The sequence below is a fragment of the Dreissena polymorpha genome, chromosome 6, assembly GCF_020536995.1.
Source record: "Dreissena polymorpha isolate Duluth1 chromosome 6, UMN_Dpol_1.0, whole genome shotgun sequence".
NCBI lineage: Eukaryota > Metazoa > Mollusca > Bivalvia > Myida > Dreissenidae > Dreissena > Dreissena polymorpha.
The window spans coordinates 86,919,022-86,946,702 of record NC_068360.1 but is presented as its reverse complement, the minus strand read 5'-3'; the positions used below and the strand labels follow the sequence as shown (position 1 = coordinate 86,946,702).

At 34.7% G+C, this 27,681-nt stretch overlaps 3 protein-coding genes and 1 long non-coding RNA gene across 4 annotated transcripts in view; 1 reads left to right on the top strand and 3 right to left on the bottom strand.

Moving 5' to 3' along the window:
* LOC127835872 (uncharacterized) overlaps window positions 1-27,681 on the bottom strand; it is a 385,246-nt gene that overhangs the window by 77,512 nt on the left and 280,053 nt on the right. The window lies entirely within an intron of this gene.
* Window positions 6,809-9,416, bottom strand: LOC127836640 (uncharacterized). The gene is made up of 2 exons (XM_052363319.1): window positions 8,797-9,416; window positions 6,809-8,345 (listed from the first exon to the last, which is right to left on the bottom strand). Exons 1-2 carry the CDS (start codon window positions 9,071-9,073, stop codon window positions 7,492-7,494), a joined length of 1,131 nt encoding a protein of 376 aa, XP_052219279.1. The 5' UTR covers window positions 9,074-9,416; the 3' UTR covers window positions 6,809-7,491.
* The window catches only part of LOC127836643 (uncharacterized), a 318,189-nt gene continuing 297,316 nt past the window's right edge, over window positions 6,809-27,681 (bottom strand). The window contains exon 3 of the mRNA XM_052363325.1: window positions 6,809-7,491. The gene's annotated coding sequence lies outside the window, so the exon portion shown is untranslated. The remainder of the gene's footprint in view (window positions 7,492-27,681) is intronic.
* On the top strand, window positions 18,048-22,831 carry LOC127836652 (uncharacterized). The gene is made up of 3 exons (XR_008028858.1): window positions 18,048-18,189; window positions 18,715-18,798; window positions 22,723-22,831. It is a non-coding gene; the product is annotated as an uncharacterized LOC127836652 (long non-coding RNA).

Below are 27,681 nucleotides of genomic sequence, written 5' to 3'. Positions count from 1 at the left end.
TACAGAACTACTAGAACTGCTTAAACGCGTGTATAAAAATTAATGAAATCTGTTACGATATAATACGATTTCGGAGTCGATGTTGACAACATACTCAATGTTGCCATCTGATAGGATGAGGGCAATTAGTCCACGATTATAACCATGATTTTGGCATATACCCACGTTAAATATGACCAACTGTTATGTTCATGTCCAATATAATACCTGTCAGGGCGCCATCATAACTCAGGTTTATGTGCGTTACCCATCTCAAAAAGAGTAGCCAGCTCTTTATGAAAAGACACCGTTAGACACTGTTAGTGTTGATGCAATTTTAATATTACTCAGTTCATTGATATTTTAAAAGTTAAATTTTTTTTTTCGAATAGATGTACTGTTGGGTGGGTGTGTAGTGTTCTACAACGACACAGCATATTTTTATTAAACGATCTCTTATTATATCTACCTCTGAAGACATATGTGCAATTGACTCATTCAAGCCAGTATCTGAATGCTTACACTCGGCAATTATACCGTCAGCATCGGATTCAAATGTAAACAGTGATTCTATTTAGGGGTAAAGTTATGCCCATTTGTCAGCGGTTGCACCAGCTACAATGTTTACGCTATCGCATCTATTGTGTTTGATCTTGCATTCAGTGCAGCAGAGCTTAAAATGACCCTGGCAGAAAAATTATATTTTCCTTCCGTGCTGTTGACAAATCTCCATGTTTGTCATCTCCTGTTCCAAAGGTGCTGATGTTATGTCCTGAATTCGGAGTTTGTTATGCTTGTCCGGTTCATACACTGTGTTTTGATGTGTGCACGTATCTGTGGTGTAACGACCAAGACCGTTTTGTCTTGACCTTTGCTTGGGACCTGTGCGCTAGTAAGTTTTTCCTTTACGTCACTTTATGATCACTTCATTGGCGACGAGGTACGTTTTTCGCTCACGAGATGCAGTTTATAATTGTATTTGATGGCCCTGTCACTGAAGCTGTTTTCGGCATGTTTGACCTAACTCCTAATGTGCAGCTTGCTGAAGTTCAATTTCAAACAGTAGAAGAGGATTGTCTGGGTATGCTGAAGATGGTTCCTGGTTACCGGGATATTGTGAGTGCTCCCACAAGCAAGAAGCGGCCTCGAGCGGTCTCAAGGCCGAATCAGCTTACAGAAATGTACTCGAAAGTAAATCATTCATATTCCGCAATAGGGGATATCACGGGGCAACATATCTTTCTACCAGATATCCCAAATTCATGAATGACAAGTAATAGATAGCAACGCCCTGAAAGTTCTTAATGGCAAAACTTTAGTAACCCCAAAATAAACCAAACATTAATCAGCCTTACGTGGGCACTGAAAAGAACGAGTATGCGAGGCATAAAACAAATGAATCATATATTCGCACGAAACATCATGAAGTCAAAAGGGAGCACTCAGACAGAGATGTAACTAGTTCTTGCCAAATCTCTGTCGTGTTCTCTATCTCATGATTCTTCTCACAGTGAGACACATAAAGGTCGAGCTGTTTCCAAAAGTAAGGTGGAGCTGAAAGGTCGTGGTTTAAGGCACCGTGATAAAAAGTTCAAGAACACTCATTCACAAGAAGTCACATGCGCACTATGCGCAATGACTCTCCTTCACGCTCTAGGTCATATGACCGGTCACGTGATAGGTCACGACAGATAACAAATATAGGTAACATGGGCGCATACACCAATATTTGTCAAGTAGAGGTACGTCAAGTGACTGTTCAGTTTCTCGGTCCAGGTCATTTAGGCTACATAGGAAACACTACTCCAAATGTAGTGCGTCACCTAGGTACCACTCATGAAAATTTAAGTCTAGATATTAATTGAGTGACTGATCAAGCGATTCTGGCAAGTTCTCTGATCATGGATGTCAGAATTGTTAACCTAAGCGGTGGCCTAAAAGCTTTGATTGGAAGAGAAGTTGGCAAGCTTTTAAACAAAAATGCCAGCTAGTTGAGAGTAAGTAAGTGGACTGATGAAAAAGTCGGGACTATCTTAATGTGAGCCTAGACGGCAAAGCTTTAGACGTTTTTGCTATTTCCTCTCAAATGGGGGAAAACTTTTTATTCAGATCAATACTGCGGTAGTAAGAAGGCCGATTCGGGGCTAAGGAATTGTCAAAGAATAGTCGTGCTAAGTTCCTGCAAGCTTCTCAAAAAGCCGATGAAGCGCTCGTGGACTGGTCCGACCGTGTTTTGACATGTGCTACTTCTGCCATATGGCGTCTCCCCGAGAACAGTTTACTCTGGAGGCCTTTTTCATTTTTGCAAATGTGGAATGACAAAGAGGCTTGTAAACACACCTTTTTCGGGAAACCGCATACAGTGCAAGAAATGGGTTACTGTCAGATTGCAAAAATAACCAGACTGAATTCTGGAAAACCATTGGCAGGGTAGGGGTTTCACAATCAAGGAGTAAGCGCATACCAATGGAAGTTATGACAGGAAACTTGATGTCAATATTGTTCTTGAAAAATGAAAGAATGATTTCAGCCATCTTCTTTATAGACCTACCGGTAATAAGGTGAGTAGCATAAGCATTGACAATGATTTATTTAATGTTAATCATTTGAATGGTGATACAGAGATTTTAAACAATAATGTATATGTTGAAGAAGTTTTTAAAGCAGTCAATCAGGCTAAAAATGGAAAAGCCTAGGGTTGTGATAATATACCTATGGGAATATTGAAAAATGACTGTTCTGTATCTTTTCTTTATATTTTGTATATTTGTTTTTCAAGGGAATTATTCCATCAGAATGGAGTAAGATAATAATAAGCCCCATTCCAAAATCAAGTCCTGTTGATCCGAGAGATCCGATGCCATAGAGGGGTTTATCATTGTCTTGCACCATGTATAAGATACAATGTACAATACTAAATGACCGTTTGTCAAAATGGGCAGAATCAAATGATATACTCTGAGACGAGCAAAATGGTGTCAGAAAAGGTCGCCGAACAATTGATTATGTGTCATATTTAACTTATATCATAGAAACTAGAAAGAAAAATTATTAGCAACATTTTGTGCACTCATAGATTATCGTAAGGCGTATATTCTATTGACAGATCACTTTTGTGGAACAAATTACATAGTAAAAGTGTTGAGGGTAATATGTCACATGCAATACAGTCTTTGTAAAATTCAGTCTTGTCTTGTGTAAGAATAAATGGTCTTACAACGGAATGGTTCGATGTAAACTGTGGACTCAAAAAGGGCTGTTCGTTATCACCTTTACTGTTTAGTCTGTTCATAAATGATCTAGTAGATGGAATTTAAGCGGTTGGAAAAGGAATTGACATAGATAATGATAAGATCTCCATATTACTATATGCAGATGATATTGTACTCATTGCTGAATCTGAAAATGATCTTGAACTTCTTTTAAATGTGTTAGCAAACTGGTGTACATCAAACTCTATGATACTCAACCCTATGAAAAGCAACATTGCCCATTTAGGCCTCAATCTGTATGTAGAACTTCATTTGATTTTACATGTGGTGAGCATAGCCTTAAAATAGTTGAACACTATACCTACCTGTGGGTGTTACTTGATGAGTTTCTAGATTATTATAAGACTGTTAATTGTTTAGCTCAGAGTGCAGGTAGAGCATTGGGGTTAATTATTTCCAAATCTAAATCATTGGGATCCATGCCATATGAGGTTTTTTATTAAGCTGTACAATTCAATGGTTTGGCGAGTCATATCTTATGGTGCTACTATTTGGGGTAACAGGTCCTTTTCCTGCATAGATGCCATACAGAATAGGGCAATGCGTTACTATCTTGGGGTAGGACGGTATACACCTACGGCAGTTCTATATAGAGAGTTAGCATGGCAACCACCACATGTTAAACAGTGGAGATCTGTATGCCTACTGTGGCATAGATTTATTAGAATGGATGTTAACTGAGTCAATATAAAGAAGTGAAACTCCAGCTGCTGGAGCAGTATTGAATTTTCATTAAAAACAATTAGTTGGTCCTTTATTTAAGGCAAGTGACCGATTGCCAAAACAGTACAAAACAGCACAATACAGCACAAAACAAACCAACATAAACACAAAATATGAATAAAGCTGTGGTCACCGCCTTGGAACGGTCAATGCAAAGCATTGGGGGTTTAAACCTGGTTATAGAGCGCTCAACCTCACACTTGACCCAGCAATATTCATAATACATTTAAGTTTAAATAAAATTTAACGTCATAGCATTGTAACTCAAATTAAACAATAATAAAAGGGAATTAAAACGCATTCAATTTAATTACTATTTAATTACTCAATTATTAGGTTTTTTCTGCATGTTTAATGAAAAGTAACACTAGATGCAAGAATTGGCCATTCATGGTTAATACATATATGGAAAAGTAAGACTGAGTAGAATTTGCACGTAACTGTGTAACAGTATCGTCAAAGTCATTTTGTGAAAAAGTTCTTCTTAAATCAATGTCAATGTATGTTGATGAATGGAGAGTTAAACTTAAAAGAATAAATCGTTGAAAAACGAATACAAAACAGAGCACTATTGTAAAATATTTTTACCCCGTAAGCATAAGTCTGCACAAGCTAAATTCAGAATTGGAGTAGCACCAATAAAGCTTGAAACTGGTAGATATGAAAATATTTCTGTTGATAGAAGAATTTGTCCAATATGTAAAACTGCAGTTGAATGTGAAAAACATGTTACTTACATGCAACGCATATGAACATATTAGATATCCATTGGTGGAGAAAGCAAGTAGTCTGATACCAGAATATGTGAATCTAGGTGATGAGGATAAGTTTATATTCTCTCCAACAATGATATTATTAAACTTACAACCAAAACCAGTTACAATATTCTTCACCTTCGCTATAATATTCTGTATAAGTAGCAAATACATATATAAGTATTTCTCTTAGTGTGCTGTAATGTTAATTAATGTTCTAGGTGGGAGATGAGTACACACCTTTCAAGTTGACTCAGTCACTCTTAAATTTAAAGTTTTTAGTGCATCTACCAAATCCCTGTTAAATTTTGTGAGTGTTTGTTTTTGTTTTGTTATCATATCTAGTATACTTATGAACTGAAACGTCATTCAGATATTATTAATAAAATGGTGTTATTGTCATTTCCGACCTAGAATGAAAACTGTTTTAACGCTTAAGAATTTTATTGTATAAATGATTTAACATTACCTTTTAAATTTGATAATTAATGTTTTATCCCTTTGTTTGTGTGTCACCACTGACCAGTTCGTAGATTGGCTGACCATAGGCGATATATGACTATGTAAGACAGTGCTTTATTTTCTCTTTCAGTATTGTATGGTTAATTTCTTATGGAAAATGTTAAGGTGAGGTCAGTGGGGGCAATCAAAAGATACTGTGCCATGTGTGACTTAGTCTCATAACTCTAAGATTGTAAAAAGCTGTTTAACTGATATTTTAACTGATATCCAGATTTAAGTAGAGACTTTATAACGTTATGGTTTTTGGAAGAGAGCTAACTCTGTAGTTCATGTTACAGTTTTCTGTAATTTGAATTCGGGGGTTAGCTCTCTTTCATTTCACTTTAATTATATTATGATTCTTGTGTTGATATAATGCTCAAGTCTCTTATAACTCGATACTTTCGAGTGGCAGCATTTTGTTTTATGCTTATGTTTTATTGTATGTTGTGATTGTATATATGCTGATGAGACTTTAATAAACTAATAAAAATAGACTTTTATCTGTTTTAAACCAATATGAATTCCCAACTTAAGAACAATTTTTTCTTGTTTATGTATATATAAGTCACCCCCGTTCTTGAAGTCTGGTGACAAGATTCAGAAAAAGAACTAGAGATTATTCATACAATTTTTTTATGCAAAATATGTGTTAACAAATCTACAAATCTACTAGCCCCGTATGGCGAAGAAGAACGACGATACTCCTTATATGTGACACGTAAAATACACATATTTTAATGTTTGTTTAAAATAATATCACGTACAAATTATAGGCTCATAAAAATAACATACGCATTATTGATCAATGACGCAGATTAACATTTAACTTACAGCAAAAGAAATTGATCTTATTAAATCAAATCCATACTTGAGCAGCTAGGTTTAACGTATGAATGGACTGAACAAGAAATCCAACCAAAAAAACAACTGAACAAACATACACTTACAATCTAATCAAACAATGATTATTTGATCATCACTGGTACGGATAAATCAATGATTCATCATGGCTAAACCATATTGCCGCACCAACAATAATTTTAATACAGAAACATGTATTGATATAATTACAACGAAACAATTATAAATGGCACTAACTGAATTCCGACTCATAACTTAGAATATTATACCTCACATAAATTTGTTTCTTCTTTGCGTATATAAACTTCACAGGTCCGTTATTTTGAATAGTGCCCTGTAAAGATGCGCGCGCATAGTCAGCAGGCGCTATTTTTAATAGTGCCCTGTAAAGATGCACGCGCATGTGATAGTGCCCGCTATTAAAGGTTACATAACCCTAAACATTTTATTAATGTATTGAAACTGCAAATAAAATTACGCATATAATGGTGCGATTCGATCTTAAATTGGTATATTTGGGTCCTAGCGGATAGGGTGGGGCTTTGGGGTGGTGAGCCCATCTGTAAAGGCAAAGCTGGAGCAATTTTGGGAGTCCCACTTTTACTTCAGTATTTTCCTATGAACATTGCAAGTGTCAGTTGCATGTTGCTGTTTTAATATAATGCTAAAATACTACAAAAGGTTTATATTTTGTTTATAAATAATATCGAAACAAAATGTTTTAAAGTTTATTTTGATAATAACACTAATAAAATTAATCACATTTTAATAAAGATTAAACATATCATTCATGCTGTCATTTCTGAGGCTGTTTTTAATAGGATGCCCCTTCCGACACGTCAAAACAATACTTTCCGACTAAGATAACGGATGTACAATTTGGATTACCTGCACAAGTTTACGGGTTTAGTAAGACTTTATTAAATGGACTCTGGTTTAAAAAACTGGATCCCTATTGCGATGTAATTTTACATAAAAAATACATACATTCACTAAAATATATTTATATTAATTTAAATGTAATTAATATAAAACAAGATACTAGTAATTAGCAAAAAGGCATACAAGAGTAGTTATCGAACTCATGACTAAGCAGTCAAACAAATAAATGACAGAAGTCATAACTTTTTATCTCAGAATGCATGAACGTTTAAACAAATATAAAGTGAGTTGTATCATAAATCGTATATGCGATTATTATATTTGCAAAGTCATATTTTATGGTTGCACATTTGGATCTTCTTTTAAACAATTTAAGTTTCATTTAATCTTGATAAATCTTTCATTTTATTTCATCGGAAAAGTATGTCGCATTAATTAAACATGAACAAAAAAGAAGTTTATATTTAATATGTGTGAAGAAAGCATTATCACACGGATAACAGCTTACTTGTCACCTAAGTCATTGCCGTTGATATCTTAAACAACTGAATTTTCTTGTTTCTGTTGGACACAGCCAGCCTCGTGCCATTATTATTCATACAAATGGCCCACGGCCCCTGCATATCCAGTGGGAAGGTACCTAGTATATCACCTTCCACGGTTAGGTGTACGACGGAGTTCTTCGCTTCACTGCACACCAGCACCGTGTCACCCGGCCCGACGCAGGCACTACGTGGTCGCCGTATGTTGTCATCAGTTACTACTTTAGACGTGCCCTTCACGGTGTCGTACAGGTAAACAGTGTGAGCGGACCTGTCAGTCAGTACCAACGTGTTCTTTAAAGGGACATACGTGCACTTGCTATCATCACGTCTGTACGTCTTCTTTTGAAACAGCACGTGATCAAAGTCAGACTCTACACCAGAATGTGTAATCATTCTCGCTGGACTTGAATGATTGAATGTACCCACAACCATGTCTGTTGGGGTCATGCAGCATATGGAGTCGACATAGGTGGATGTTTTTATCTTCTTGGTAAGACGGATGACATTTCCGGGACTCATGGACAGGAGTAACACTGTCTTATCACTCATCGTAACTGCCAGCTCACCCTGAGACAAACATACAACGTCATTAGGGGCTGAATTCAACTTGTACGGCGTTGTTTGTATCTCAAGACTGTCATCCATAATGATACATTTGCTATTCAAGCTATCCACGGCTACCAGTCTCCCGTCTGGTAGGAAGTCAAGACCATCGAGGAAAGGTCCATCCTTATCATTTCCAGTCTGTTTGATATCCACAGACGCGAGAAGCTCAAGGTTTACCGGCGTTTGTTTGGGTGATAAGCAAATGGGGATGGGTTCCACTATAATAATAATCTTTCAATATAATGCGGATTATTAACGGAACAATTTAGAATTATGATTATTATTACAAAAGGAAATAATTTTATCATTATCCATTTGTATCCAAATCCTCATCATAATAATCACCATCAACATCCCCATCATCATCACCACCAACATCATCATAATCATCATCATCATCATCCATTGTCAAAATGCTGCTACCGTTGGGGTCAACGATGTTAACGTTACTTTCTTTCCATTTCTCTTAGAAATGTCATGAGTTCCAGTCAAAATACGGTCAGAGTGAAAAGGCTGTTAAAAAGATAAGAAACTATTGGACTATTGATCCCTGAAGACCCTGGGTAGCTTAACCGTAAATCGTGCAATAATTGAGTTTTTACCCTATCGAATCTCTTGTGCTTGAGAAAGGCTTAAGATGACCCTGACAGAACAACTCTATTATCTTACCATGCTCTTGATTTGTCTTCATGTTTTTCTTGGCCTGCAAAACCCGAACTGATTTTCTCTCCTTAATTCTGACAATGTCATGCCTGCCAGGTATGTACACGGTATGTGGATTTTTGCAAGTATCACACAGATACTCCTTACACTCCTGGCAGAAAATCGTTGCAGTTTTTGACTCGTTACATTTCATACATGGTTCACAAGACTGTGAGACAGAAAAATCTCCAATAAAGTCTCCTGCATTGTCTCCGTTTGAATCACTTAGTCTTCTAGTCGCCATTGTAAACTTTCTACTTTAAAACTTCCTCTTTTGATGTAAACAATCAACTTCCGATTTAGATAACGGATCCGATGGTTAAGTTAGATAATAAATCAAACAAGTGTTTTTTCCGCTTTAAAGTAACGTTATACTATCTGATACAAATGTTCGGAAATCACAATAAAATATTAAATATAAATAACGATTTTCATGTCAGATTGTGTACCAAATGTAATCCATAAATCTCTCATTGATGCCGTGTCGCTTGTTAAACATCGACTTCTGACTACCTCAAGCAAGTTGTATACACCCCGGCATAAATGGAGATATAGAATACTTTTATTTACGATCTATGCACCGGGATAATCACCGTCCCTAATGCGCATGTGCAAAAGGTCGAATTGCACTGAATTGTTGATGGCTACATCGTACTAAATTTGTATTAATATAATCTGAATTGAAAATACTGATTTAAAATAAATATTTATGCATCTCAACCTGCGTTATATTGTTTTTTGTATGGCATTTCAATTTTACACACATGATAACATTACACAACGATGTTTATTCTTAGTTAATTGTTTTAAGATACCTTTATATATATATATATATATATATATATATATATATATATATATATATATATATATATATATATATATAAACCAAACTTTAATAGTAGTTTGCGACCGGTACTGCGTCCTTTTGACCTCTGTTACCATTGCACGCTTTGCTTTCAAGTTACCTCACCCGGTAAGATTTAAATAAACACACATAGTAAAACGCGAAACTAACACTAAATGAAACAAATCATGTAATTAAGTTCACAGCGTGTCAATCACATTTATTTTAACTTAAATATATATTAGATCCAAACAATTTATACTCTAGCTGCGTGCCTTAAAATGTTGCTGTTGTTCACATAAGCATGGTTTGTATTGTAATCACCTGTATTGTTATCACCGGGGTGTATAGTCGATGCCCCGTGGTTTTTATTGTTATCACCGGGTGTATAATCGATGCCCCGTGCTTTTTATTGTTATCACCGGGGTGTATAATCGATGCCCCATGGTGTTTATTGTTATCACGGGGGTGTATAATTGATGCCCCGTGGTTTGTATTCTCATCACCGGGGTGTATAGTCGATGCCCCGTGGTTTGTATTGTTATCACCGGGCCGTATAATCGATGTCCCGTGGTTTGTATTGTTATCACCGAGCCATATTATCGATGCCACGTGGTTTGTATTGCTATCACCGGGCCGTATAATCGATGCCCCCTGGTTTGTTTTGTTATCACCTGGCCATATAATCGATGCCCCGTGGTTTGTATTGTTATCACCGGGTCGTATAATTGATGCCCCATGGTTTTTATTGTTATCACCGGGATGTATAAACGATGCCCCGTGGTTTTTATTGTTATCACCGGGTCGTATAATCGATGCTCCGCGGTTTGTATTGTTATCAGCGGGCCTTATAATCGATGCCCCGTAGTTTGTATTGTTGTCACCGGGTCGTAAAATCGACGCCCTGTGGTTTGTTTTATTATCACCGGGTCGTATAATCGATGCCCCGTGGTTTGTATTGTTATCACCGGGCCGTATAATCGATGCCCTGTGGTTTGTATTGCTATCACCGGGCCGTATAATTGATGACCCGTGGTTTGTATTGTTATCACCGGGTTGTATAATCGATGCCCCGTGGTTTGTATTATTATCACCGGGCAGTATACTCGATGCCCCGTGGTTTGTATTGTTATCACCGGGCCGTATAATCGATGCCCCGAGGTTTGTATTGTTATCACCGGGGTGTATAATCGATACCCCGTGGTTTGTATTGTTATCACCGGGTTGTATTATCGATGCCCCGTGGTTTGTATTGTTGTCATCGGGGTGTATAATCGATGCCCCGTGATTTGTATTGTTGAAACTTGAAACTTGAAACTTGCTAATTTGATGAAACGCCTATTTATATAATTATATTCAATGGCGTTGTACAAAACATATATATGTACATAAAATTGATAAAACATAAGAGGTATTGATAATATTATGCAGCATTAATTAAAGGATTAATGATCTTAAAATGTGTGATATCAATAATAATGCTGTAAGGAACTTAAGCAATAAAACAATACCGGCTACACTATTAAAACACAGTAAAAGTAAAATAGTATGTTATAAATTGATATAACTAGAGTTAAAACAATAACTATAAGGATAATATGAGCAAATATTTGGCAACATAAAGACACTGTATTTCATTAACTAAAAGGATACGTAAAAGGATATTTCTGCACTATGGCTGTCGGATCCCACAGCTACCGGTCACCTGTCATACTTAAGGACACTTCTTTTGGGTTTAAACCTTATTTGAACTATCGTGACTACAAGTCACAAATAGACTGACCAAGTGTGACTACAAGACACAACTTGAAGGTTAATATTACAGTGTGACTATAAGACACAGGTAGAAGGCCTAAGCATGACTAAAAGACAGCTGGTTGATGTAACTCAATCATTGAGCAAAGAAGCCCTAATGATTCTTGGTTACCAGTCACTTGTACAATAATTATTTTTTTTTAATTATTTTTTTTTTAATCACAGGTATTCAAATTAAAATAGGTTGTAAATGTCTTTGAAGAGAAATGTTTTCAAATTCCTTTTGAAAATGTTTATTGATGCGGAAGTCCGGATTCTTGATGGAAGGTCATTCCACAGTTTCGAACCAACAACTCCGAAACTCCTGTCCATGAAAGTTTTTCTCTTTGTGCGTTTCACATCATAACATCCGTCATACGAGACGGTAGATCGTAGGTTACGTGCTGGTACTTTTTCTTTTAAAAGTTCTGTAAGGTATTTTGGAGCGTTACCAACAAAACAATTATACATGAAGTTCAGTAATTTGAATGTTATCCTAGCCTTTACTGGTAGCCAGTGTAGTTCATACAAGGCATCTTTTGAACTGTCATATTTCTGTCGGCCGAGTACCAATTTGGCACACATGTTTTGGATACGTTGCATTTTGTTTTTTTCGCATTGAGCTGTTCCATACAAGATGAGATTACAATAATCCAGATGGGATATTACCAAAGACAAAACGAGTATTTCTGTTGCTTCTTTTGTTAAGTATTTCCTTATGTTTTTGATTTTAAGGTATAGTTGTACATGGCTGTACGGCACTTAATTTTGATGTGTTCTTTAAAATTTAGTGTTTCGTCTAAATATGCACCCAAATACCGTATGCATTTTTCTGCTTTAACAGTGTCACCAGCAATATCTATTTCTTTAGATTGACATTTATTTAATTGGGGTCTACTACCGAACATGATGAATTCCGTTTTTGATGCGTTCATTTTCAGTTTATTCTCGTTCATCCAGTTGTTAATAACGAGTGCACTTTTCAAGTTCTTGAATGGCAGTTCTTTCAACAGAAGAAGATGTAGGTTTGAATCGCTTGTTTGCGGTGTGGTCGTCTGCAAAACCGTAGACTGTGATGGAGGGAGGAACGACATCAAACAGTGTTCCAGCGTACGTCAGGTAGAGCCATGGACCAAGACAACTACCCTGGGGGACACTACACTCCAAAGAACGTGCCGCCGATAAAGCTGAATTAACACTTATGCGACAGCTTCTTGGACGAAGATACGAGTCTATCCAGTTTAGTGCCGTGCCACATGCACCATATTGTTTTTGCAACACGTCTAGTAGAATGTCATGATCGACTGTATCGAAGGCAGCACTCAAATCAATTGTTATCACCGGGCCGTATAATCGATGCCCCGTGGTTTGTATTGTTATCACCGGGGTGTAAAATTGATGTTCCTTGGTGTGTATTGTTATCACCGGGATGTAAAATTGATGCCCCACAAAGTATAGTGGTATCACCGGGGTGTAATATTGATGTCCCGTTGCGTGTTGTGTTATCACCGGTGTGTATAATTGATGCCCAATGTCGTTTAGTGTTATAACCGGGGTGTATAATTGATGTCCCGTGATTCGTATTGTTATCACATCGGTGTATAATCGACTTCTTATGGTGTGTATTGTTATCACCGGCTGTATAAGTGATGTCCCGTGGCGTGTAGGGTGTTAAATCGATGGCCCATGGTGTGTATTATTATCACTGGGTTTATAAATGATGACCGTGGTGTGTAGTGTTATCACCGTGGTGTATATTTGATGTCTTGTTGTGTGTATTGTTATCACCGGGATGTATTACTGATATCACGTGGCGTGTATTGTTATCACCGGAGTGTATAATTGATGTCCCGTGGTCTGTTTTGTTATCACCGGGGTCTATAATTGTTGTCTCATGGTTTGTTTTGTTATCACCGGAGTGTATAATTGATGTCCCGAGGTGTGCAGTGTTATCACCGGGGTTTATATTTGATGTCCCATTGTGTGTATTGTTATCACCGGCGTGTATGAATGATGTCCCGTGGGGTGTGTTGTTATCACAGAGGTGTATATGATTACCGTGGCGAGTAGTGTTAACACCGGGGTGTATAATCGATGTCTCATAGTGTGTATTGTTATCACCAGAGTGTATAGTTGATGTCGTAAGGTGTGTAGTGTTATCACCGGGGTGTGTATTTGATGTCGCATTGTGTGTACTATTATCACCGTCTTGTATAATTGTATAATTGTATAATTGATATCCCGTGGCGTGTGTTGTTATCACTGGTGTGTATATTTGATTACCGTGGCATGTAGTGTTATCACGGGGGTGTATAATCGATGTCCCATGGTCCCATGGTGTGTATTGTTATCACTGTCACGACACACAGTTACTAGCAATGTTCATTACTCTTAAATTACCGGTGTGTAGCCTATCATTCGATATCTCGTCATGCGCGTATTGCCAAGATGACGAGATTTGCATTAACTACCATTTTCTCGTGTCACGCATGGGACAAGTCCGTCCCTCTCTATTAATGTTAATTTCTCTGCATAATGTGGGATAAAATATTCAACAACACCATATATCAGTTTCTAGTCCAATTTAATGTCAGACTTAACTAATATTTCGGTTATACACATGTACAAATACGTTGTGATTGCTACATGATTGTGTCTTTTTCCTATCTGCACACTTCTAGGTCTAAACGCTAACTAACTATTTCCCTCTAAAATTTGCCCCGTGGAACTCAGTTATGAATCCTATTGGTCAGTATTCTAAATAAGCCGGTTGGCTGGATTACTAAGAATCCCATTGGTCAGTCTATGCGTTGCTTGACCAATACAAACATACCCGGCCTTGTGTCAACTATACTATTCTTTAATCTCTTCCTCATCGATAAGCTTATAATGTGACACAACTTATCCTCTCAATTTGATTTTAATGTATTTTGGGATACAGAAATATCTTTAAGAATTTAAGTATGAAAGTAAACGAAAACATATTAACACATACGATGAAAAAAATCAAACACGCAAACATGAAAACATCAGTTACTAAAATATATATGATGAAAATCTGCAAATTGTTAATGAAATTTTTAACGAATGTTTCTGCTCAAATAATAAAACGTCGGAATATTTAAATAGTCAATGTCAATCACAATGAAGTGGAATGCGTCACTGAATTGGGAAATCCAATACGAATAGTGTCCATTGTTGACATCTTTGTTGGAGGCGATGTGGCGTCTGGATGAAGAGATGAGACGTCCGGTTGGAGAGTATGTGACATCTGGTTGTAGATGGTAACATGCAGTCGATGGAAGACGGCGGCTTCCGAATGAAGACGATGATTGTCAGTCGGAGAAGCTGTTGGTCCTCGGTTGTTGCACGATTTAGAATACTTCAAACGTTTATTATATAGAGTTCTGAAGAATGACTGCGTTCATGACTGTAGTATTATAATTATTGTTTATGTACACGTAATTAAGGTAACACACATATATATATACAAGTTCATAGACGATAAAATTTTCACCTAATATATGTACAAAGTACGCGCGATTTTTCATCATCAAGTCCTTTCATATCAACGTATCTTTAAAATCAATTTCGACGACGCGTGAAATGTCCATTAACAGTCCACTCGTTGTATGGTACTGATGCTGGTTCACAATTTGGATCAATGTCGACAATGTTGGATCCTAATTGAAGTCGTCTGATACGTCATCTTATCCTCGACGGATACATCGTCGTCAAAGATATCTGTATGTCGATGACATATTCTTCTTTTTTTATCGGGGCGTTAAGATCTGATCACGATCTCAAATGCGTTATGAACGCATGTTGCTGCAGGCAAACCACGCCAACGATGTCAGGAGCGCTGTTTTTCTCCTTAACTTGTATCGCATTGGCAAATCTTATAGGGTCAATTACATGAAATGATAAACGGGCCTTCTATTTACATATTTATAGTAAATGGAATTTGTTATATTAGCACTCAGATTATTTATCACCCCTGTGATAATATGTGGGTTTACCTCATGTAAGAAATATTGAAAATTTTATCAAAAGGGCCAGTAAACATGTCAGTCACAAATTGCACATATAAGCTTATCGATGAGGGAGAGATTAAAGAATAGAATAGTTGACACAACTTATCCTCTCAATTTGATTTTTATGTATTTTAGGATACAGAAAAATCTTTAAGAATTTAAGTATGGAAGTAAACGAAAACATATTAACACATACGATGAAAAAAATCAAACACGCAAACATGAAGACATCAGTGACTAAAACATATATATGATGAAAATCTGCAAATTGTTAATGAAATTTTTAACGAATGTTTCTGCTGAAATAATAAAACGTCGGAATATTTAAATAGCCAATGTCAATCACAATGAAGTGGAATGCGTCACTGATTTGGGAAATCCAATACGAATAGTGTACATTTTTGAGATCTTTGCTGGAGGCGATGTGGCGTCTGGGTGAAGAGATGAGACGTCCGGTTGGAGAGTATTGACATCTGGTTGTAGATGGTAACATGCAGTCGATGGAAGACGGCGGCTTCCGAATGAAGACGATGTCTCCCTCATCGATAAGCTTATATGTGCATTTTGTGACTGTCATGTTAACTGGCCCCCTGATAAAATTTTCAATATTTCTTACATGAGGTAAACCCACATATTCCACCTACAATTTCTAACTATAATGTGACATCACCGTGGTGTATAATTGATGTCTCGTGGTGTGTTTTGTTATCCCTGGTGTGAATAATTGATGTCCCGTTATGTAAGTTGTTATCACAGGGGTGTATATTTGATGTCCCGTGGTGTGTATTGTTATCACCAGGATGTATAATTGATTTTCCGTGATGTGTATTGTTATCATTGGGGTGTATAATTGATGTCCCGTGGCGTGTGTTGTTACCACCAGGTTGTATAATCGATGTACCGTGGTGTGTATTGTTATCAACGGGGTGTATAATCGATGTCCCGTGGTGTGTATTGTTATCACCGTGATGTATAATCGATGTCCAGTGGTGTGTATTGTTATCACCGTGATGTATAATCGATGTCCCGTGGTGTGTATTGTTATCACCGTGATGTATAATCGATGTCCAGTGGTGTGTATTGTTATCACCGTGATGTAAAATCGATGTCCAGTGGTGTGTATTGTTATCATCGTGATGTATAATCGATGTCCCGTGGTGTGTTTTGTTATCACCTCGGTGTATAATCGATGTCCAGTGGTGTGTATTGTTATCACCGTGATGTATAATCGATGTACAGTGGTGTGTATTGTTATCACCGTGATGTATAATCGATGCCCCGTGGTATGTAGTGTTATCACCGGTATTAATAAATACAAATACAAAATAATTAGACTTTTAAAATAATGTCCAAATTAAATAGCATGCACACATTCCTTAATATTCCACAACAAATCTTTATAATTATTGTTCATGTTTTGTAGAGAACTGGACATGTCTTGCGAAAAATCGTGGAAGATGATTTAAAGGCGGGTATTGTTGTTTTAATTATTTGAAACACACACAAAATACATCTCTACAAAGTAAGTGACGCTCAGATATTATCTGAACTAGTGATGTAATTATAGTTAGGGGTACGTTTAAGTATATTTACCGTACCCGCTGTACCTGTAAGTATACATAAGAGTACCCGGGGTACGTAGTACCCAAGCCGACAATTACCAAACGAGCGTAACTATATATTGCTTCGGAATTAAAGACATGACCTGAATGACAATTAAAACAGTGTAAAAATGGAATTAAATTAAATCAATGTATACAAACTAATAACATGTGTTATTTATTACTGCTTTTCAGTTAAAAAAAATGTTATTTAAAGTGAACTGTTTTATTAGGTTTTGGGATGGATCCGTTCATACGACCCGAATGTCGTGCTGTTGTATCGACCCAAGCCCACAAAGCGGGATGTGTATCCTCAAGTTAAGTACATCGGTAAGTCCATATGTCGATGTAACCGGGTTCATATTGTTGACATGGTCCCATGAGTTCCTGTCATTTTTGCATACATCTAATGAACAAGTTACTTTTGAATATAGTATGCAAACAAAAAATTATCATAATCATAATTCGAGATGCATTAAATTGCAGATGTTTTTATTGACCATTTAGAAAACACACCCAAGATTTTTTGAATTTGCTATTAGTATAACTTTAAAAGGTGAGAGTACATTTTAAGAAATATATATTTGCCGGATATGGCAGTGTAGAATTTATAAATTGGTATTTAATTATTTTATCAGTTTTTTATAAGGTTCCATATTTACAACATTGTTAAGATTATAATGTATCTGTTTGTCACAATATCTGTAGACAGTGTCAACGTAATCAGTGTCGTTGCTGATTGTGGAAATATGTTTCAATGTTAATCATACGTTCCATAATTTAAAATTAATGCAACGAACTATTAAACAGAAGAATGTTCAAACTTGTCAAATTGAAGTGCATTCGTTTTAAAAGGATTTCTCTTATCAACGTTTATTTGTTGGCCTGTGTTATAAGTTTATATATTGCAATAAAGTTGCTTAAATGTATTCCATGAATAAAAGTATGATGTGCAGTAGTAACATTTCAGCTTCAAAGAGATTCCTACCATTTGTGGCGTCCGAGAGCGGTTTGCAAGGTTTTGTTAACGCTTGCACTACCATGCTGCCACTGTCAGCCGTTCTACCAGCATCAATTAGGGAAGGTAAACAATATAGTATAAATTACCTTTTTTTCGTTTTCAAACACTTTAAACAAAGTCATATTGTTTTCACATGTTTATGTGTATAGGTAAATCAATGTGGAGCTCGGTTAATTTACAGACAGATACAGACTTAATAAGATGCAGGCATTAGTAGTACCTTCAAAACGTATGTTCATTGGAAATAGAAGTGTGTATTTATTATTCAAATGTTCTTGCGTTTTCTAAAGATAATAGGATATGCTTGGAGAGATATATGTATAATTGTCTAGCAAAAGCGACCAGTCACCTTTTCGTCCACCCGATCGACAACCCAGGCCAATTTGGTATTTTAATATATTGAATCTACATAAATGAAGATGAATGAAAAGTTGTACGGCCTGTCATAAATAATAATCAGGAAATGTCGCCTTTGAACAAGTATATGATCGAAAAGTTTTTACTGGAGACGCTTTCTGAATAAAATAACACCAGTTCAGTTTAAATGCATATGATTGGTTTAAATCATTGTTATGTTTCTGATTTCAGAGATGGATATTTTTTTCCATGACGCCATCAACATAAATGTTGATAACAAGAGAGTGCTGATAAGCAGTCTTGTAAAAAGTTACAGTGAGTAATACAACTGTTCAAAAATTGATATTCCTTTTTACCCTAGTCCGTTAAGCGAGTAAAATAATATCCGAAATATTTATTGACGAATCCAAAAACAAAATAGGTATCTTTTGGACGTTGCAACACGTTGAATGCTTAAAAAGGGTCGGCTTGAACGGCATATTTTATTTCCTGAAATAAATGTATACATTAAAAATAACTTAAAGGAAATATACGTAATACAACAATTAGATACACATCATTTAAACAAAAAGAAACACACAAACTTGAAACTGAAACCATCAAAACCATTGAAACACTTGAAAAACAATTGCATCAAACAAACACAAATGATACCACCGACATTGAAAATGAAATAACAATAAAAAAAACAAATATTAGATGGAATCTATCATACACATCTCAATGGAATAATACTAAGAGCGCGTGCACAGCATGTTGAACACAATGAAAAAAACACAAACTATTTCGCAAACATTGAAAAACGTAGAAGTGAACAAAAAACTGTACACAAATTAGTAGTCAATGGCAAAGATATAACAAACAGAACTCAAATACTAGAAGAACAACGTTTATTTTTCGAAACCCTCTATAAACGAAAAAATGTTGAAGATAACACCCTTTTTAAAAATACACATCACGCTCTAAACCAGGAGGAAAAACAACTGTGCGACGGATTGCTTAATGAATATGAATGTGGATTAGCCCTAAAAGAAATGCAAAATAACAAAAGCCCAGGATCTGATGGCATCACAATCGAATTTTATAAAATATTCTGGAATGATATAAAAACACATCTAATTAATTCACTTAACTATTCATTTAACAACGAAAACTTAACTACTCTACAAAAACAAGGTATTATATCACTTATTCCAAAACCTGGAAAAAACTTAGAATCGTTATCAAACTGGCGCCCGATTAGTTTACTAAACAATGATTATAAAATTGCAACTAAAAGTATAGCAAACAGAATTAAAAAAATATTACCATCAATCATTTCAAAATCTCAATCTGGTTTCATAAAAGGACGCTACATTGGTGAAAACGTTCGTCTTATCCAAGAATGCATCAACTATTTCAACAATTCAAATAACCCTGGTCTAATATTCTTTGCAGACTTTGAAAAGGCATTCGATTCGCTTGATCATTCATTTATGTTCTCTTGCTTAGAAAATATGAATTTTGGCGAAAGTCTCATTCAATGGGTCAAACTATTCTATACCGATATTAACAGTATAATCATAAACAATGGCTTCTTTTCAAACAGTTTTAACATCGAACGAGGGGTTCGCCAAGGATGTCCACTCTCATCATCGCTATTTATTATTTGCATCGAGTATCTATCACATCACATCCAATCAAATAAACACATACAAGGCATATCACTAGAACCTGACGAAGAAATCAAACAATCCTTATTTGCCGACGATGCAACTTATTTTTTAAATGACAATTACGATTCTTTCCATAACCTAATAGAGTCGCTAACCCTTTACGGAATGACATCGGGTCTTAAACTAAACAAAAGTAAATGTACTGTGCTACGAGTAGGTAAATTAAAACAAAGTAATGTCCAATATAAAAAAGAAATGAAATTTAATTGGACATCCGATGAAGCCACAACGTTAGGAATTACTTTCACAAATAATGAAAAAGATACAGTTCTTAAAAACATACTACTAAAATTACAGAATTTCAAAAACTGCTTAAAATCATGGCATCATCGTAAACTTACACTAATCGGAAAAAACACAGTATTGAAAACGTTTGCACTTCCTAAATTAATATATGTATTAACAGTTCTCCCAAATCCACCAAATGATGTTATTAACGATATAAAATCAGCAATATTTAATTTCATATGGGACGGTAAGCCTGATAAAATAAAAAGAACTCAGTTAACTCAATCTGTAGAAAATGGAGGTATCCAATTAACAAACATTGACTCATTCTTGAATGCAATCAAATGCAGCTGGGTTAAAAGATACCTAGATAATACCAATACGAGTAAATGGAAACTATTCTACCAGAAAATCCTAAAAAAATATGGTGACTCCTTACTCTTTGAATGTAACATCAGCAATACTATCTTACATGAAATTGCAAACGAAAACATATTTCTGACTGATGTTCTATCAGCGTGGAGTGATGTCACTCATAACTTAGAAACCCAACCCAGCAGTAAAACAATTTTATGGAACAATAAAGACATAACTTCAAACAATAAGACGTTTTTCTATAAAGACTGGTTTGAACGAAGCATTAAATATGTCGACCAATTATATGACTACAGAATTAAGGATTTCTACTCTTTTGATAATATATGCTACATATACGGAATACCTTCAAATAATTTTCTGAAATACTACACACTAATCAAAAGCATACCCATACATATTAAATCTGAAATCAATACAAATAATACACCATGTACTCAAACAACATTTGTAGAAAACATACTTGGAAGAAAAAACAAAACAAATAAAATATTTTACACACTACAAATTAAAAACCCTACAGAAAACTCCAAAATCCAAAATAAATGGCAAGTCCTTTTTGGAGAAAATGAACTTAATTGGAAACACATATTTACCATGCCATATAAAGCAACTATTGAAAGCACACTGAGAAATTTTCAATATAAATACATCCAAAGAATTATAGCTACAAATAAATATCTCTTTAAATGCAAATTATCTAACTCAAATCTGTGTGACTTCTGCAGTGAAAACATTGAAACTATAGAACATCTTTTTTGGGAGTGCAAACACATCCAGCCTATTTGGAATCAATTAATATCTTTTCTTGAACAACATCAACTAAACGTTAAACTATCTTTCTTAAATATAAGTTTCGGAATTAACTCATTGAAATCAATAGACTGTAATAATATTGTGAATTTTATGGTCATATTGATGAAATATTTTATCTTAAACATGAAGTACAAAAAACTAGTACCAAATTTTAATTGTTTTGTCCATAGTCTTAAACTAAAAATCCAGATTGAGAAAGAAATAGCCCTCAGTAATGACTCATTACAAATCTTTGAACAAAAATGGAATCGGATTAAATTCTCATAATGTTTTGTCCACTTATATACATTCACTATAATGTTAGCTTATCTCTCTAAAACAGTTATGTTTATTTATTTATTTTTGTCAATCTGACAAGATCATTGTGAATATACAACAAAACACACAAGTCCAGCATGCTTTCTTCCGACTTTATACAACTCATCATTTTTCACAACTATTCCTCTGTTGTTCTTTTCTTTTCTCTCTAAAAAATATATATAAGCATATCTTGTATAACATGTTTGAACTTTATTGCTTTGTACAATCACTATGTTGAATGATCATATACATGTTTACATTGTATGTATGATATTGTATTAAAAAAAAAAAATGAAAAAAAAAAAAAAAAAAAAAAAAAAAAAAAAATAACTTATTAAATGATTTCTTCTTTATATAGGTAAATACCGTCGATATGTCCCTGTAATAGTTTTTTCTCGAAATGTTGAATGTATCCAGCACTAACTAAAAATAAACAACATACTTTTTAACATGTTACTATTCATGTTCATTTTACCTTTGTCAACAGCTTGCTACAATATTTCTGAGGTAATGAATTTGGTAGAAGTGTCACATTTTAAATGGGAATGGGTTCCACTATAGTAATTATTAAATTCGTTCATATAATGTAAATTGTTAACGGAACAATTTAGAATTATTAATATTATTATAAAAAATAACATAATAATTATCGATTTTCATCCAAATCATCATCATAATCATCATTATCACCATCATTATCATCATCATCACCAACATCATAATCATCATCATCATCAATTGTCGAAATGCTTCTACCGTTGGGGTCAACGATGTAATAACGTTACTTTCTTTGCATTTCTCCTAGACATGTCATGAGTTCCAGTCAAAACACGGACAGGGTGAAAAGGCTGTTTAAGAGGTAAGAAACAGACTATTAGTCCCTGAGGACCCTGAGGACCTAACCGTTAATCGTGTAATAATTGAGTGTTTTACGCTGTCGAATCTCTTGTGCTTGACCATACAAACGGTTGAGCAGGGCTTAGGATGACCCTGTCAGAAAAACTATTATCTTACCATGCTCGTGACATGTCTTCATGTTTTTCTTGGCCTGCAAAACCCGAACTGATTTTCTCTCCTTAATTCTGACAATGTCATGCCTGCCAGGTTTGTACATGTTATGTGGATTTGTGCAACTATCACACAGATACTCATCACACTCCTGACAGAAAATCGTTGCAGTTTTGAACTCGTTACATTTCATACATGGTTCACAAGACTGTGAGACAGAAAATTCTCCAATAAAGTCTCCTTTATCATCTCGGTTTGAATCGCTTAGTCTTCTAGTCGCCATTGTAAACTTACTACTTTAAAACTTGTTTTTTATGTAAACAATCAACTTGCGATTTTTAAACTATATTTCCATAAATGGTTAAGTTAAATAATAAATCAAACAAGTATTTTTTCCGCTTTAAAGTAATTTTTTACTTGCTGACACAAATGTTAGGAAATCACAATCAAAACATTTAATATAAATTACGACTTTCAGGTCAGTGTGTGCACCAAATGTAATCCGTTATTTCTTGATGCCGTTTCTCTCGTTAAACATCGACTCATGACTACCCCAAGCAAGTTGTATACACCCCGGTCTTAATGATAGAAACGCAATTGAGTCGGGAGACGGAAAACTACAACGGGCGAGGCATGGTCAGGGGTGATAACCCCAAAAAAGGGTTAGGGTAAGGGTTAGGGGTCGGGTTAGGGTTAGGGTTGGGTTTAGGCTAACCCAAACCCTAACCCGACCCCTAACACTAACCCAAACCCTAACCATAACCCTATACCCCCCCCCCCCCCCCCCCCCCCCTTGCGCAATACCATACCATGCCTCGCCCGTTGTAGTTTTCCGTCTCCCAATTGAGTCACCCTCTATTTATAGCATGAACTTTTGTCTATTTAAGGTATTAAAGCTATATTGCGACACTATATTGTTTTTGCTCCATCCTCGTATATACCCCATTAATAGTGTATTATGCATCTACATAATGGGGTATATCAAACTATTAAAAATGTACGGAACAATACAAGATTCTCTAAAATTACAAGCTGCTAATCTTCATTTGTTTCTTCCTCATTTTTAGTGTTAACAATTTATTTACAAATTCCTCACTTATGAAAATCAATACTGATCAAACAAGATTTAACTGGTATGTATTTGCACATTAAAGGAACTGTCAACCAGATTGACGAAGAAAAAAAAGTTCTCAAATACCGTATTTTTTTACAATTATGAGCTTATATATTTATTAAAATATCACGACTGGTATATTACATAACTTGAAAAAAGTTGTTAAGTTTTCATATTTTCAGTATACTCGGTAATAAAATTTTACTGGGTATGTGTACCAGGTAACTACCTATACTTGAATTATTTTGTAACTCACCTTTATACCTCTTGTTCACATTATAACAAATGTGCAGAGAGTAGTAATAAACGAAACGAAACAAAACGAAACTACCAGTTAACTATGAATTACGCAAGTAAATTGATCATCATTGTCACGTGGTAAACCCAGGAATGCAAATTGCGCATGCGTTGTGAATTGTATATATTTTATTTATAAAATGATCAATCTACTTGCGTTATTTATAGTGTGCATATCGTTATGTCACCTATTTTCGCGATGTACTTTCGATTTCACATCGTTTAATTTTATTCCCGAATATACGGAAAATATGAAAACTTAACAACTTTTTTCAAGTAATGTAATATATCAGTCGTGATATTTCCATCAATTATTAAATATAAACTAATAATTGTAAAACAATACGGTATTTTAGAACTTTTCTTTTATTCGTCAATATGGTTGACAGCTCCTGTAATGGATTATGTCTGCATTTATGAATAAAAAAGATGTAACACGTAGAATAAAGAAAATATAAGCACACGGTAGAATAAAACATAAATGCATTAAAAATAGACGTTATCTATGATGTGCCCTTGATTGATAAGCTCCAAAATGGTTTCCGTACCCAAAGACGTGTATTCGTCAGTGAAATGAGCCGTCAGGTTAAACAATCAAACATCCTAATACATCAATTCATACTCAAGTGTACGACAAGGCGACTCTTGCTCAGACATAATGTTCATGATGTACGTTAATGACATTATTGAAAATATTAATTCTAATATTGCAGGAATCATATCGATCAACAATATATAATTCTTATTATTTATTATTTAATGCCTCATGTTCATTTTCGCGCACATCAGCCCAACTTATGTTTAATGACATTGAAAACTAATGTAATACGTATACATTGAAAATCAATATTAGTAAAAAGTCGTTATTTTCTAAACAAGTAACCAACAAACAACTTTATACGGTGAGCCATTGGAAATGGTCACATCAATCAAATTTGTGGGTGTAACTTCAATACGAAAAGGAAACTGGCATAAAATAATAAAATCAATATCAGAACAAGTTAAAAGAGCGCTTCATCGACTTTTATATCTTTTAAATCAATATATATTCCCAAGAAAAGAACAATAAAATATTTTATTATATATTAAAAACCCCTGTTCTTCACTACTCTGCTGAAATCTGGTGTCAATACTCAGGAAACGAACTAGATATTATTCATACGAATTTTTAAAGAAAACTTTGTGTCAATAAATCTACAAATCTATTAGCACCGTATGGCGAATAAGGACAATACTTCTTATCTGTGACACGTAAATTACACGTATTTAAATGTTTGTTTAAAGTAATATCATGTTACAATGATAGTCTCATAAGAATACCAAACGCATTACTGCTCAATGACGCAGAACAAACTTTATCTTACAGCAAAAGATATTGATCTTACTATATCAAATAAATACTCGTGCAGCTAGGTTTCACTGATGAATGGACTGAACAAGAAACCCTGACAGAAAAATCTGAACAAACATGCACTTAAAATCTTATCAAGCCAGGATTATTTGATCATTACAAAAACATTGGTACAGATAAATCAATAATTCATCATGATTAAAACATATTTCCGCACCAAAAATACATTTAATACAGAAAATTATCTGAATATCATTACAACGAAACAATTTAAAATGAGACCACTAACTCAATTCCGCCTATCATAACATAGATAAGAAACATAACGAGGTCGATACCATAATATTGCTTGGGATTAAAGAAAATGTAAATTTTGTAATCTTACTGTCGTAGAAAGTGAATACTATTTCTTAATAATATTTACAATATACAAATATATTAGAAAATAAAACATGCTTAAAGTCATATTATCAAAGATTGCCAACATCACACAATAAAAAAGATATCGTTAATTTTCAAAAAACAATTATAATGCGAATTGTGTACGGAACATGTAAGAAAGAAATTTATCCTGTTATTTTTACCTTTTGCTCAGAATTCGAGTAATTCTTAACATCAATGTCAAAGTGATATTAATTATGCAGTAGAGTTAATTCGAGGTATTTTATCAGCAGCAGTCAGTATCAATGTTAAAGTGACACATCTTATTTTATAAAATTAGCAATAAAATCTTTGTTAACTTCTACCATAACTTATTTTTCATAATTATTATAATCAATGTCATTACACTCTTAAGCAAACAATTCGTACACAAATCATCATCATTATCATCATCATCACTATCATCATCACTCCTCCTCCTCATCATCATCATCATAATCGTCGTCGTCGTCGTCATCATCATCATCAGCAGCAGCAGCAGCACTTTCAATATCAGCATCAATATCATCATCTTCTTCTTCTTCTTCTTCATCATCATCATCATCATAATCGTAAATCAAAAGGTTGTTGACGCACACATGGATGCATTGAGGACGGGCATTAAAGAAGCTTAGAACCTCCCGTTGAGCACAGGTGAGCTAGAAAGATGTGCGTTGAGCCGACGTTTAATCCGCTCTTTAATCTAGGAAAGATTTATGCACGCTTATAATCTGCATCAACACGAGAGTATTATTAAAAGTTAACTAACGAACTCTATATATGAAGTTACTTTTCATACATGAATATTAAAGAACCATCTACAGTTGCCTTCAGTATAAACGTGAACGTTAAACGTTTAAATACTCGTTTAATTACTCAACCAAAAGATTGGTTGGTCAAAAGATCCAGTGACGGCGATTATACGGTATATTATGTACTTATTTATTTGATTTATTCATAAATTGATAAACTGATACACAAGAGCTGTCACAGTTGAAACATGTGACACGTTCTGTAAATGAACATGTAAATAGATATGTGTATATAAAATGTTGGATTGATGTACTATTCATTCTGCAGCCATTTATTGTGTTTAAGAGAGCTCGATTTACTTCAAAATTATGATGTCAGGAGTGGCTTAATCTGAATGTAGGATGTTATCTCAAGTGAGGAAAAAAGAATTTCAGTGTTCGTTAACCGGTAGTGTTGTGCATAATGTTCTCAGTTGTTTATTTCACGCCCTTTGTACTAGTACACATCGTAAACTTGGATAGACATCTTTTATCTTTCATGTTGTATTTTTTTTTCCTTTTTTCCTATTATTATTATATTATTATTATTATTATTGCTATTACTACTATTATTATTATTATTATTATTATTATTATTATTATTATTATTATTATTATTATTATTATTATTATTATTATTATTATTATTATTATTATTATTATTATTACTACTACTATTATTATTATTATAATCGTATATTAATCTTATGTTCTGGAAGTACTGTACATCTATTGCCCTTGAGTGTCTGAGTACTTTGCAAAAACACATATCGCAATGTTAAC